Source organism: Dromiciops gliroides, chromosome 1 (genome assembly GCF_019393635.1).
Source record: "Dromiciops gliroides isolate mDroGli1 chromosome 1, mDroGli1.pri, whole genome shotgun sequence".
NCBI lineage: Eukaryota > Metazoa > Chordata > Mammalia > Microbiotheria > Microbiotheriidae > Dromiciops > Dromiciops gliroides.
In genome coordinates, this window is record NC_057861.1 from 452199529 (window position 1) to 452215490 (window position 15962).

Sequence of the window (15962 nt, forward strand, 5' to 3'; positions counted from 1 at the left end):
ATTTAAGAATTGCATTGTATTTCCATGGGAAGAAAAAACAAAGCCCCAAGGCCTATGTGCTCAGAACAGAAATACTTTCAGAAGACAGTGGCATTTCTACCCTCCCAAGTCTTTTGAGAGCCTTTGGGCATATATATGAAAAAATAAAAAATACAGGGAATTTCAAAATAAGGCAGTGATGTGGTAGATGAAATTCCTGAATTTTTTTCATGATAGGCATTATGGATGGGTTACAAAATAACCCAACTGAACATTAAGCAGCAAAGGCGAGATCACTAACAAAGCATACTGACTTCAAGCAATAAAGCAATGCTCCTCATGACAACTCAGTTGGGTTGGACCTAAGGAAAGAATGGATGACAGCAGGATACCCAAGCAGCTGTTCTATAGTGAGCTGAAATGGGATAATCACAAGCAGTGAGGGCAAAGGAAATGCTTCAAGGATGTACTGAAACTGAGCTTTAAGCAAAGGAGCGTGGCTGTGACCTACTATGAAACAAAAGTAGGAGACAGTGACAGAGAAGCCTAGCATGCACTCATGCTATATAATGAAAGAAGTTGCTTTTCTTTAAGCAAAGGCTTCGAAGCAACTTGGAGTCTAAGAAGCAGTCTCCCAATAATCAGGCTCTTCAAATAACAAATGGAGCTACCAAGCAAAAATCATACTTCCAAGTGTTCCTAGTGTATAAAGGACACATTTATCTTTTCAGCCACTGTTAGAAGACTCTGGAGATATTTGAGGATGTCACTATCATCATACCTCTTGGCCAAGCGAGCAGGAGAGTATGCCACACTGCCTCACTTACTGACCAATGCTTAAATTCAGATTCACAGGTCAGTCTATTTCACAATGAGATAAAATTTTAAATAATCCTCAGAGAGGGAAAATAATAACCAAAATTCATTGAGGTATAATATATTGGATCCTTTGGAGAAGAGATAGCCTTAATAAAAAGGCACTAGACTTTTACAGAAAAAAGAAGGAATGCTACAGGGGGAAAAGATATGGAAAGGGAAGGCTCTGGGAAAACAAAGACAAATTTAGTAAAATTCATAATTTTGCCAAGAGTCAGATCTTAATACCAAAAGTAACAAAAAAATAAACTAAGGATAGTTGGACAAAAAGTCATGTAGAAAATTATCAGCAGCATTAAGATAAAATCTGACAACAGGTTTTGCTCTGAACTTACTTTCTCCATCACCATCTTTATCAAATTCTTCTATCATGGCTCGAAGCTCTTCATCACTCATGTTTTCACCCAACTCTCGAGCAACCCGGCGCAAGTTTCTCAAGCTTATTTTGCCTGAATCATCATCATCAAATAATTTAAATGCCTTCAGTATTTCTTCCTGTGGATCTCTGTCCAAAATCCAGTCCGTCACTAAAGTTTAAAAGAAATTTTAAAAGCTTTTAGAACAAAAATATTCCACTACAGTTATGTATCCAATTTTACATTATTATTCTTTGTTCTCCATACAAATCAGTACGATCAACTATGATCAATGTTTCTTTATAGTTGGAGGATTAAAATTTAGATAATTTGAGAGTTTTATAACATAAATATTTTTTCATAATAGATCCTATTATAAAATTAGACCATATAATTTCTCTAAAGGTTGTGAAATGGGAAGGAGTAGTGTTTATTGAGACTTGATAATCAATGCAATGGGCACAAAAATATAAGACATGCTTCTAGACCCTCTAGTTTGTTTTGTTTTGTTTCGGTTTTTTTGTGGGGCAATGGGGGTTAAGTGACTTGCCCAGGGTCACACAGCTAGTAAGTGTCAAGTGTCTGAGACCGGATTTGAACTCAGGTACTCCTGAATCTAGGGCCAGTGCTTTATCCACTTCACCACCTAGCTGCCCCCTACATTCTAGTTTTAAAGGCAGAATGACCATAAAACAACTTAATGGAAAATATGGCTCTGAATCCAAAATCAGTAAAACAGTTATGACAAAGGTTTGCAGGAAGCTAAGAAAATAGAAAATGTCTGTAGCACACGCAAGTTGCTCAGGAAGAAGGCTTTACTAATTTATGTATATGGAAAACACCTGTCATAAATTCTAAAACTATTTGTAAAACTGTATTAGTAGGGGGGCAAGTAGGTGGTGTAGTGCATAAAGCACCGGCCCTGGATTCAGGAGGACCTGAGTTCAAACCTGGCCTCAGACACTTAACAATTACTAGCTGTGTGACCCTGGGCAAATCACTTAACCCCAATTGCTTCACCAAAAAAAAAAAATTAATTAGTAGCTCATTCTAGTTAACAAGATAGTAATTCAGGAATCTGACTAAAAATAAGTATGAATTTTATAAAGTTTTAATCATTTTTATAACCCGCCAAATCATTATTTTTGAACTGGACCTACAATTTCATCAGTAAAGGAATTTCCAAGGATGAATGATACCTGCTCTGCAAGTTACTATCTTAAGAAAGTTGCATGGCAGCACACTGCCACCCTACAGTGGCTTACTCAGGATCACTCACTGCGTGTCATGAACCCATGTCTTCATGACCTGGACCCTCACTCTTTCTGCTATACCCCACTTATATTACTGCAAAATTTAAATGTGTATTTCAGCTCTAGTTTTCAAAAAGTATTTTGTTGTTATAGTCGTTTCAGGTATATCTAGTATAAAAAACTTAAAATATGGTTTACATGTGAATGGTTGTTTTATTTTTCACATCTGTCACTAAACGCACTAATCAGAAATGCAATAAATATGTGGTGTGAAAATATTTTACTTCATACATAAAATTTTGAAATTATCAAAACAAACATCTTTGGTTTCTACCTATTAGTCTACATACTATATATGGCTTTGTATTTTGGACTTTCATTGTGACATTAAAAATAACTCACTCCAGAGGGAATTTATAGACCCAATATGAACGTGCAATTATATAAAGAAATACTGTGATGCTTAGTGAACAAAAAAAAAATTTAATTTGAGTGTCCCACATGCTCATTATTGTTTTACTGATAATTTCTATCCTTGTTTAGTTGGATAAGCTTTTTTTTATTACCTACTCATGTTAACATCTTATCACTTAAGTATTTATTAAAGTTTTCTTTTTCCATCAATTTTAAATCTTTTGTCCAACATGCCTTCCAAAAAACTAATTGAAGTATATAACTATAAATATGCAGAACACCAAAGCTCATAAATATTCAATCAAAAAGAAGTTGGCATGTATACAACTAGAACACTAAAATAAAATTACACATTTAACTATGTGGCACATACTCAACTTTAAAAAAAAATTACTTCCAACAAAAAGCAGAACAGGAAGAAAAGGAATGTTCTTGCCCAATTAAACAATTTACATGACAGGTGAATCAAAAAAGCAGCTTGCCAAAAGTAGTAATGTACTTAAAGAAGCAACAGGGTGATTTGGGGAACAGATGGGAATCCAAGATGTATAAATTCTTATCCCAATGGAGCTTTAATGGTGTGACTGTAAATTATTTAAGATTTCTGTAGCCATATAATCCTTTTACAAATGTTCTGTTTTGAACTGTGCCCATACTTGATTAATAAGGAGTTGATGTCTAAGCATATATGTTTCCTTTATTCAGTTAAAATTTTTAGGTGCATGATGCTAGGTATTCTAATTGATTTATAGCTTGGCCTTTTCTACCACTAAGTTGGATCTTAATTTGAATGATATGATGCTTATCAATGAAAATAAGAAAATTACTACAAAGAGTTGACAATGTGATAAAATAAAGGGACTTTGCAGACGCCCAAGAGCCCCACCTGAAGACTGATTTGGAAGTGATTGAATTGGGTGAGACTGAGAGACTGGGAATCTACTTAATGATGATTAAATCAGGACCACACCTGGCTGGGTGTTGAGAGGGTGTTGTTCTCAGAAGTTGAACCTAGATAAGGTTGATTAAATTGAGACGACATATGGCCAACCCCAGTAAAGTGTGTTCTCAGAGGCTGTGGACTGCGACATCAACAGGAGACCACTCTCAACCAATCAACTTAAAGAACCTCCCATTTTGGGGAGGAGGACAGGAAGTAGGAAACTGAGGCTGGCAGACTGAAGCTTCCTTTTTTGATTCAAGACATCACCTTGGTGTCAGAACTTCACGTAGGCTGCTAGGAAAGCTAGGATTGACATGCTATGAGGAATCTGTTCTCAGTCTTTCTCTCTCTTCTCTCTTCACTATCTTATATCTTTTAATAAATCCTTAAAAGCCTAAACTCTTGCTGAATTTATCAGTGACTTCAGCCAGTTTCCCCCCAAAACTGAGGGGGGGGTACAGATTAGAACCCACATTAGATTTTAAACAACACAACAATATTTGTTGAAGAGAGACTACTCTTCTATGGGCTAATATAATTTTATCTTCATTACATAAGAACTCTTTCAAAATCAAGAATAGAAAACAACATGATACATTGCAATAATGTGGAAAACAATGTGATGGAAAAAACAGTCCATACTTTTAAAAGCATTATTCAATTCAGCAACTATTTATTGACTGTGTAACGATTGGAATGACACCACCTGCTGGATACTTACTGTAGAAGAGTTCTGCCCATGAAGCGAAGGTCTTTGAGGGCAAGACCAGGAGTCTTTTCTTTGGCAGGAGGAAGTGACGCGGACTAGTGGGAGGAGGAAGGAGGAGACTGGCGCTGACTCTGGGGCTCTTTCCTTTGGACTCAGGTGGAGAGTGGAGCTAGAAATGTGCTCTCCCTTTAATAGATAGGAATCTAGGCCTTTCTCTCTCTTTACCAAATTCTTATTCTCCTTAATAAATGCTTAAAAGTCTAACTCTTGCTAAAGCTTATAATTTATTGGCGACCACTCATTAGATATTTTAGACAGTTTAGCTAGAATTTTAGCCCTTAACAACTGTATGCAGAGGACATGGCCATTGGGTGATATAAAAAGTTTAGCTCAGACTCCCTCCATTCCTCTTCCCTAAAGGGGCTTATAGTCTAATAATAATAATAATAATAATATAATTTTAAAGGAATTCCCTATTAGAGACAATAAATTTAGGAAGACATAGGTGAGAGTCTTTAAATGCAACTGTTTTCAGATAATATGGTGCTGATTACAAGACCCAGAACATCCTAAATGAGATCCATAATTACTCAAAAGAATTTCACCTAACTATCCACATAGAAAAAAACAAGCAGAAAAGTTTACCTGTTGTCCAGATTATACTATATAGCTAGATGGACAACAGAGTGAACTCATCTATCAACACATACATCTTGGAGATAGAGCTCAAATGTACAATGAGCAACCCAGAATTAAACAGGAGTTAGAGAATGGGCTAAATTTCCACTGGGCCACAATTTTAATTGCCCCTATACTTCTCTCTGAAACAAAGTCAATTTTTTTCAACACCAGTATTCTGGTGATGTATATGTCTGTGAATCACAGTATATTAGAGTATCCAAAGAAATGAAGGTAAGGTTCACTCAAAGAGCAACAGATATATGCATAGTGGGTTCAGGAGACTGCAGCATATGATAAGCAGAAGCAAAAAGTAATAGATAACATTTATATAGTATTTTGAAGTTCACAAAGTCCTTCACATAGTATAACTCATTTATTTCTAACAACCTTGTAAGGTAGGTGCTATTATTATACCATTTTATGCATGGGGAAACTGAGGCTGAAAGAGGTTAAATGACTTATCCAGGGCCACACAGCCAGTAAGTATCTCAGGTAAAATTCAAACATAAGTCTTCTTTACCCTAAGCTATCTATCTAATATACCACCAGAATAGCCCGGGGGGGGGGGGGGGAAGATAATCACATAACTAGAATAAAGGCTGACCAATGGACAGCCCACATGATACATTTGTATCTATATAATGTCAAGAAAACATAAAGAAGGTTCCAGGCATGCTGGATGAACCATTTGTGTTAAGTAAATGAGATGACACAGATAAAAATTCAACCACCTCTGTACCTTAAAAGCCATGCTTTTCCTAATTCTAAAATGATCACCCACTTGACTTATTAAATTGCTATCCTTTAAAGTCCAGGTGGTACAATGGAGAGCGCCAGGTCTGGAGTCAGGAAAACTTCTTCCAGAATTCAAATCCAGCCCTCAGATACTCACTGTGTGACCCTGGGCAAGTTACTTAATCCTGTTTGCCTCAGTTTACTCATCTGTAAAATGATCTGGAAAAGGAAATGGCAAACCACTCCAGTATCTTTGTTAGGAAAACCCCAAATGGAGTCATAAAAAGTTGGACATGACTGAAAAACAACTATACTGAAAAGTCCAATAATACCACTTTGGAATTAGAAAGCTTTTTCATGAATCCTCTCCCTAGTTAGTAATACCTTTCCTTTGCAACCTCAAATAGTGCATTATTTATATTTCAAGGTACAGAGGTGACTAAATGTTTATTAAATATAGAGGACAATGAGCAGTACAATTTTTTTCTAGCACTTAAATATATAAGATAAGAGCAGTATAAAATAAGGATGGAATTGTAAAACAATATAAAGGGGGGGGCAGCTAGGTGGCACAGTTAATAAAGAACTGGCCCTGGAGTCAGGAGTACCTGAGTTCAAATCTGGCCTCAGACATTTGACACTTACTAGCTGTGTGACCCTGAGCAAGTCACTTAATCCTCATTGCCCCACCAAAAAAAAAAAAAAAAAACCTAACCCAATATAAGAAACACAAGTAATGTGGTATAAAGGGAAGAGCACTGGACTTAGAAAAAATGGATCCAAATCCTGAACCTGAAACTTTCTTGGTGTATGATTGACTAGGAAGTCAACTAACTCTTCTCGACCTCAATCTTATCTGTGAAATTAAAGGATTAGACTCTTCTCTGAGGACCATTCCAGTCTCTATGCTCTTGAAAGATTTAAGAAGAAAGGTTCATACATGATCTATACATGATAAAGATATCTGTCAGCAAAGGTGAAGAAAAGATAGAAATGATGAATTGAGAGCAGAAATTAGAAAACCTATTAGGAGTGTAAGAATTGGAATGACACCCCCTGCTGGGAGGGACATTGTGAGCTTTGGCCTGAAAAGAAAACATGTGACTTCAGTGTCCGGAAGTGACCTTTCTGGGGTTTCGAAGGACGGGTTGGCATCCGGAACTTGTGTCTCCCACCTGTGTGATTTAAGATTCTAAATGTGGATTCTAATATGTTACCCCAGTTTGGGGGAAAACTGACTAAAATCACTGATAAAACGAGTTTAGGTTTTTAAGGGTTTATTGAAAAATAGAAAGAGAAAGATTGAGAACAGAATTCCAACAGCCTGGCATTCCTATCTTTCCTCAAATTTCCCGTGAAGTCCTCTGCCGCCGCCACCACCACCATCAAGTCAGGAACCCAAAAGAGACAGCACTCTCCGCGCAGGCCTTCTTTCCTCCTTCCTGTCTCCTCTCAGAAAATTGGAGGCTCCTCAAGTTGATTGGCTGGTAGCCTTGATTGACAGCACCCACGAGCAAACGTCACTTCTTGATGCCAAGGAAAAGCCACATGGCCTTGCCTTCTGAGGCATCTCCTCATGGTGGAGCTTTCCTATAGCAAGTCTCCAGTAGGCAGCATCATTCCAATCATTACACACCTGTGGGCCCTTTCAATCAGTGTTACCAGACAATTAGCTTGGAGGGTGTGGGGGGGGGGTGTGAGTGTGTGTGTGTGTGTGTGTGTGTGGGGGTGGGTGTGGGTGTGTGGGGGTGGGGGTGGCCCTGTTTCCTGTTTCACAGGGGGCTTCTGGAAGAAGTCACAGAGAAGCAAGGTCTTTTGGTTTCCGGACTTCGGCTTGGCGGCAGGGGCAGGCAGAATAGAGAGAGTAGACAGATCTCATTCTTTATTCACATGTTTCTCTTTACTAACCCCTAATATACTTTAGTAAATACTTAATGCCCAAAGATTGGTGCTATATGTTTCTAATTTAAGGCAACCACTCATTAGATTTTAGACATCACAGCTAGAATTTTAGAGTTTACAGGAGGCCACTACAATAATATTAGCAGAATAAAATAATGAAGGCCTATGCTATAGTAAATAAGAATAATAATAATAGCAATATGTAAAGAGGAATTAAGTCTTTCAAAGTACTTTTCTCACAACTTTATGAGATAAGTAATATTATTATTCTCATTTTAGAAATCAACACTATGCGAGGTTACATTACTTCTCAAGGGTCACAAGCTAGTAAGTGGCTGAGGTGAGATGGGATTTGAACCCAAAACTCCTGACTTAAAATTCAGCATTTTATCCCCTGGGCCACATGGCAATAGTCAATGAATGGATACTAAACACCAGGAAGAAAATTCAAAGATTAAAAACATAAAGGACTAGAAGAACAACAGAAATGATAAAGATATAAGAAGCAGGATTTAAGAAAAATATGATAAGCTCAGTTTGGGTCAGGTTAAGTTCTTTTTTTTTCTTTTTTTTAAAGTGAGGCAATTGGGGTTAAGTGACTTGCCCAGGGTCACACAGCTAGTAAGTGTTAAGTGTCTGAGGCCAGATTTGAACTCAGGTACTCCTGACTCCAGGGCCAGTGGTCTATCCACTTCGCCACCTAGCTGCCCCAGGTTAAGTTCTTAAACACTGATAAGTCATCTAAGTAAAGATGGCCGATGATGATGATGATGATGATGATGATGACGACGACAATGATGACGGTGATACGTGGTATTGTATATGGTCTTTTAAAATCTTCAGAAAAGATTTACATCCACTGTCTCATTTGAGCCTCACAAGTATGAGTTTTTTAAAATAATAATTTTTTTCTCCATTTTTATGGAGAAGTAAAGGGATTAGAAAGGTTAAGTAGGGAGGACAAAGTGTCCTGACACAGGGACCAAAGGCACCCGTAAAGAAGAGCCGTGAGTTTGGGAATCTGATATGGGTGAGGAACATCATTTCCTACAGCCTGTCCCTGTTCGAGCTGAAAGCCTTCCCCAGTTACTTCACGAAGGGCATCCCGAGTATGTTACGCAGGATGCAGGACTCCATTCTATGGGTTACCGCCCCCCCCCCCCCTTATAGGCTTTTACTTCCTCTATACCTGGGGAACCCAGGAGTTTGAGAAGTCAAAGAGGAAGAAGCCAACCGACTTTGAAGAAGAAAAATAAGCTACACAGAGGGAAGTGCAACAATGTTGATTACCTGGTGGTCAGCTCTGTGATATAGAAGAGTGTATAAAGAGAGTTTAAAGATGTAATAAACTTCACATTTCACATACAACAAAAAAAGAAAGAAAGGTTAAGTAATAGTAGACTATTATAGTTAAGGATATATAGCTTGGGAGGGAGATCAGGACTCTAGATGATGATATGCCATAGAAATAGATGGAATTGGCAAGAGCAAGTGTTCTGAGGAAAAAGAAGAAAGAAGCCAAGAAAATCATGAGAAACATCCACCTCATAGGAACCAATGGAGGAGACAGAAAAAGAGGTGTAGAAATAACGAGGCTGTGTAAGTTTCTATACATAAGGGAGGAGAGGTTGGTTATACAAGAGAGGTGGCCTACCATGTCAAATGCTACTGAATTCAAAGACAATTACAGCAAAAGAACACTTTCTTTAGAATAATAGGAACAGAAATTAGACAGCAAGGGATTGAACAAATGGTTATGTTGGTGAGGAAATAAAAGCAAATTGTAAATTTTGTGCCTGTGAGTATATGCTCCAGGAACAGCACTAATTCTCAAAATCTACATAAGAGAAGGTGACTCTACTAGATCAATCACACCTCAATTTTTTTTTAAACTGAGGCACAAAAAGGAAGTTGTCAAAGCAGGGAGGGACTCCCCTCTACCCTACCTCCCACAGCTCCAGCCACTCTTGAGATTTGTGTCCTTTGCAATTCCAATTCAACTCAATAAGCATTAATCAAGGAACTACTATATGCCAGGAATTGTGTAAGGGCATATGAAAACAAACTATACCAAACCCTCAGAGAGAGTACATTCAAAGAAGAGAAAAAACAGATAGAAGATATTTTTACACAAAAATATAAAGTAAATTCTGGGTGGAGGAAAAACAACTAACAACTAAGGAGAATCAAGATTTCCTAATTTAGAAACACATTTCTCTGCAGGGTTTTCTCTTATTCTCTCTAAAATGACTTCATCCTTAATTGTGACTCAAACATCTGCTCTTTGTCCACAAAGATTTAACTTCTATTTCTCACATAACATTTTCTCTTTTTCCCACCTCTCACTGTTCTGCCTCTTACTTACTGAATATGCTTAAAACAAGGGATGCCTGCATATACAACAAATTTGTTCCCTACTTTAGAAAACGTGTAAATCCAAAAATGACTAAATGAATATGCTTAAAAACATGAGACATCTGTAGTGGTATGAAGTCAGTTTAGAAAATGATCAATTTAATCTGAATAAATGTGTTTATATAAAGTATCCACATGTAAAGAGCATATAGTTTTTCTTCTCCCAAAAATCAATGCTGATATTGATATATATGCTAAACAGCCCGCTTTTGTTGTTGTTCAGTCATTGTGGTCATGTTCAACTCTTCACAACCCCATTTGAGGTTTTCTTGGCAAAGATTGGTTTGCCATTTCCTTCTTCAGCTCATTGCACAGATGAGGAAAGTGAAGCAAAAAGGGTTAAGTGACTTGCCCAGAGTCACACAGCTAGTAAATATCTGAGGCCAGATTTAAACTCAGGAAGATAACTCTGACTCCGAGCCTGGTACTCTATCCCCCTTACCACCTAGCTTCCCCAAAACAAAAACAAAAAAAAATCCACCCTGCGACATGAATTACAAATACTTTACAAATAAGTGTGAGGGCCAAAATTTGATATACGGAGCATTATTTGGGTGACTCGCCTTAATATTGGGGTCCCAGAAATGTGAGGGACCTTTTTAGGTTTAACCTCCCCTCTAAACTGCCCTTTTTAGATATTTCTCCCAGGCCAATAAGAAAGGAGTCTCTAAGCTTTAGTTCACAAAAGGATCAGATTTTATTTCTTGGGAATTAATTAAACAACAAAGGTGACACTAATAAAAATCAAAGATAAGGAAATAGGAAAATAGAAATACAGAGAAATGCTCTTAACTCTAAACTTAGCCTATTAGGATTTTCCATAATTAAACTCACCAAACACCTAAACAGCTCGCCAGTCTAAGGTTGCTTGCGAGCCACACCGAGAGCACAAACACGCGCCTCCAGTGCAAGAGCCCAGCAGGAAAAAGGCCAAGTTCCAGAAAATGCCTAGTGTTCTGGAAGCAGCCTGTCTCCCTTCATTGGGCATTCAATCTCTCCTCTTACAAAAGGGGAGGTCCTTCAAAAGCTGCCTTTCTGAGCTCAGCAGCACACATAACCTCGGGATGGGGGTGTGGCCCCTCCCAAATGAGTTAGCTAAAAACGGGAATCTTAATCTTTACCACAAATAATTTTTACCACATACCTTATTTCAATAGTTCATTACTTGAAAGAGCAATCTAATATGTGGGAGGACTCTCTAATATTGCATACTTGCACTATACATATCTTTCTGTAAAAGCTCCACAGAAAACCTACCCAAAGGACTAGGATTCAACTGCATCCATCTCTCTCTCTCTCTCTCTCTCTCTCTCTCTCTCTCTCTCTCTCTCTCTCTCCATATATATATATATATATAGCACTGTGCTAAGTGCTGGAGATACAAGACAAAATGAAGTTCATTTAATATTTTATAAAAACCAGAGTAGCATACAGGTTCTTATCCTTCATTCTTGACACTCAATAGGAATGCCACCTTTTCTGCCCACATACAGTCTTTTTTTTTTTTTTTGGTGAGGCAATTGGGGTTAAATGACTTGCCCAGGATCACACAGCTAGTAATTGTTAAGTGTCTGAGGCCGGATTTGAACTCAGGTTCTCCTGAATCCAGGCCTGGTGCTCTATCCACTGCACCACCTAGCAGCCCCCCACATACAGTCTTAATATCTTTTACATTACTTTAGGCATTTCATTGTTGTTAATACACTGAAGCCTATTTACACCTCATCATGCAACTTTCCACTAACCTTTGGGCCACATACAATTTTGATTCTTATGAAGTAACTGCTGTTCAGCCATGATTCAGAGCCGAGTATCATTATTGGGAGCATATCAGTGCTAAAAATATGGGTTTTGTGACAGCAAGCAGACCAGGATCATGAAAAGCACTATGAATTTTCCCAAATTTGATCCCATTCAATCTTCTATTCAAAAGTAGGCTGGGCTCACTGTCCCTTTGCAGCACATGACCAACATTTAACTTAAGTATGTAAAAACCACACTGCCTAGTGCACTCCTTAGAAGTTAGATAATCTTTCTCTCCTCAGGCACTATCTGCCATTCTCAAAAGAAAAACTTCTCATCTCAATGACAGAAAAGCCATTCATCACATATTCCACCATAACTAAAGGGTCTCAGCCTCATTGCCAATGGTACCAAAACCAAAAAGATCCTTTTTCTTCCACTAAAAATACCTTGGCAAGATTTCTGGCAATCTGTCTACTATCTGTTCTTCCAGAGTATATTCTCAGGGTGAGGTGTGAAGAAGATGCCCTGGTATAGGTTAAGGAGCCATCTTTTAGTGATGGAATTCTCTTTTGGTTATATAGATAATTGAATTTGTTGGTTTTAATCAAACATTAAAATGGGTGGTGAGATACTATTTTGGAAAATGCATAGAGTTAAATGAAATTAATGCAAGGATCAAAGGTTTCTTCTACCTTGATCTCAAAATGAAGACAATTATAGTTGGCAATCTTTTAGATTAAGATTTCACAAACTAAGTTCAACAAAACATTAGTGTTTCACATGATATAAAGGACAATTCTGTGAGAATTTCAATGTTGACAATATTTTTCCCCTATGAGATATTGTGGGAAGACTTGTATGAACAGCTCCAGGTTGAAGTAAGCAGAACCAAGAGATGAATTTACACAATGACCACAATGTTATAAAAGAAAACACTGAAAGATTTCAGAACTCTAATCAATGCAGTGATCAAACATAACTTCAAAAACCCTATCTCCCAGCTCTCAGGAGAGGTGGTAGCCTAGAAGTGAGGAATAAGGTATATGTTTTCAGATATGACCAATGTATATTGATTTGTTTTGCTAAATTTTATTTGTTACAGAGTTCCATTAGAGAGTCTGTGAGAAGTGACATAAAGTGTGGGAAGTGATATTTTTAAAAGCATCACTAAAACATTAAAAATACAATAAAATGTTTTAAGAAAATATGTACAGGTATATATTTACATTCTAAATTTTGCTGTATAAAAATTGGGTTAACTTTTTCTGTCTCATGACAAAATTTCTTCAACCATCCCTTATCCTCAGGGGAGAGAGGATAATCTATACCACCACAACTCCCTGGAATAGCAGTTATGAGTTCTGTCAAAACGTTTCAAGTTCAGAAGTAATTTATGGTCAAATCAGTTTAGCAAGTATAGCTCTAAGTCATCATAGTAGGATATTATTTCTAAATCATTTATCCTTTTTTTTTAGTCAATGGTCTGTACACAATGTGAATATAACTGTACCTGTGCACAAATGTGAATTTAAAGTTATAGTGCAAATAAAATATCCTTCCACCACTATACAATGCTATAGCATCTTCCATCACAGGGATTCATAATCTAGGGTTTGTGAAGTTTTTTTTAAACATTTTGATAACATTTCAGTAATTGGCTTGCTTTGTAAACCTATATATCCTAGGCTTAGTATCCTGCCCCCAGTGCTTAGCATAGTACCTGACACAAAGTGCTTGTTATTCCGAGGAGTCCGTAAACTTCACCAGCCTTCCAGCAGGTCCATAACACAAAGAGGTCTATAACACAAAAGAACTTCTTTGTCCTTTGCTGACTTCTTCTCCTCTTCCAATCCATAACAGCAGGTCTTCTTGGACTGAGTTTCAGTCAAGTGTAAGGCTCTTCTATCTCTATTCTGTCCTCTTCAGAGTTCACATGTTTTGACTGCTCCCATTCCCTAATAGTCTTCTTTTTTGTTTTTGTTTTTTCTTGAGAGGCAATGGGGGTTAAGTGACTTGCCCAGGGTCACACAGCTAGTAAGTGTTAAGTGTCTGAGGCCAAATTTGAACTCAGGTCCTCCTGAATCCAGGGCCAGTGCTTTATCCACTGTACCACCTAGCTGCCCCCCCAATCATCTTCTGTGTAGGTCTTCTTGAATATCTCTAGTTTTCTATCTCTAGATTCATACTGGACATTTTTGCTTCACAGTCCTCACTTTTTCATAGTCCACTGACCTCTCACCTTCAACATGTCCCAAAACAAACCCAGGTAGGAATAGCAAGACTTGTTTTATGTAGGTAGGACGGGTCATTTTGTCACTAAAGAGAGCTGAGAGGCTGTTTGCCTTCTTTGTTACCTGAGGCACAAGAATCCCATCCTTTTGAGTTGTGTCCAACTTTAGTCTTAGTGCTAAGTTTTAGCAAAATTCCTACTTTTACAAGGGACTCCTTTCTGACCTAGTTCACCACAATGAATGCAGAGCCGAGAAAAAATAAGCCATTTCATCTGAACTGCTTTCTTTTTAACATTAGGAACTATACCCTTTCCAACTCTTCTGTTTTGAGTTGTCATTTTTATTGCATTTTATGGATCATAAGTGTCTTAATGTATTTGAACCCAGACCATGAATCACTGTATTGGCCTAAATCAGGTCTGGCCCAGAATATCCCCCAAACTTACTATCTCTGTTGATGATACCATTCTACCTATTATTCAGGAGGCCATTTGCCATGAACTCCCTTTTCTCACCTTTTCCTCATCTGCTATCATTCAGGTGCCTTCTGCCACTTTTTCCTACTACACCTGTTTCACATGATAAAGCAACCTGATTGTTTACCAAGGTTAAATCCTCTACTTATTCAAGTGATCTCCTTCTATCCCCTCTCCTCCAACAGATCATCCCTTCTGTCACCCCCACTTAGACTTAATTTTATTCTCTCCCTCTCTACTGCCTTATTTCCTATTGCCCACAAACATGCCCTTTGTGTCCCCTTTCCTTAAAAAAACCTTCAATTGGGGCAGCTAGTGGATAAAGCACTGGCCTTGGATTCAGGAGGACCTGAGTTCAAATCCAGCCCCAGACACTTGATAGCTGTGTGACCCTGGGCAAGTCACTTAACCCTCACTGCCCCTCAAAAAAAAAAACTTCAATTGCTCCTTCCATCCCTGCTACCTATCATCTTCTATCTCTTCTGCCTTTTGTAGTTAACTCCTCAAAAAGGTCATTTTAAATAGGTGCATCCACTTTCTTCTCACTCTCTTCTTAACCCCATCCACCAAAACTGCTCTCTCCAACTAATGATCTAATAATAATAACTAATGATCTTGGTTGTCAAATCCAATGGCTCTTTCTCAATCCTCATTCTCCTTAACCTCTCTACAGCCTGAAACTGTTGATCACTCATTCTCACCTCCTTGATTCTCTCTTCTCTCTACATTTTTGGGACACCACTCTCTCCTGTTTCTCCTACCCATCTGACCTCTTGCTTTGCTAGATCCTCATCCCAATCATGCCCTCTAACTGAAGGTGTCCCCCAGGGTTTCTGTCCAGGGTACTCTTCTCTGCTGCCTCTATACTACTTCACTTAGTGACCTCATCAGCTCCCATGGATTTAATTACTATCTCTAAGCTGATGATTTTCAAATCTAACTTTCCTGTCCCAATTTCTCTGCTGACCTCCAATTTTGCATTTCGAGTTGCCTTTCAGGCATCTTGAACTGGATGTCCAGCAGACAACCTGAACTCAATATGTCCAAGACAGAAGTCATTATCCTTCCCCCTAAATTCTCCCCAACCACCTTCCCTGTTACTGAAAAGGGTAACACCATCCTCCCAGAACTTCAGGCTCTCAACCCAGGAGTCATCCAGGATTCCCCACTATCTCTCACCCCACCATATCCAATCTGTTGCCAAAGCCTGTCCATTTCACTTTTGCAACATCTCTCCTATACATCC

The 15962-nt window shown here is 38.2% G+C and overlaps 1 protein-coding gene across 1 annotated transcript in view; it reads right to left on the minus strand.

Annotated features, from left to right (window-relative positions):
* Positions 1–15962, minus strand: part of CETN3 (centrin 3) — a 44967-nt gene that overhangs the window by 17633 nt on the left and 11372 nt on the right. The window contains exon 4 of the mRNA XM_043971768.1: positions 1191–1382. Coding sequence (XP_043827703.1) covers positions 1191–1382 — 192 coding nt within the window. The remainder of the gene's footprint in view (positions 1–1190; positions 1383–15962) is intronic.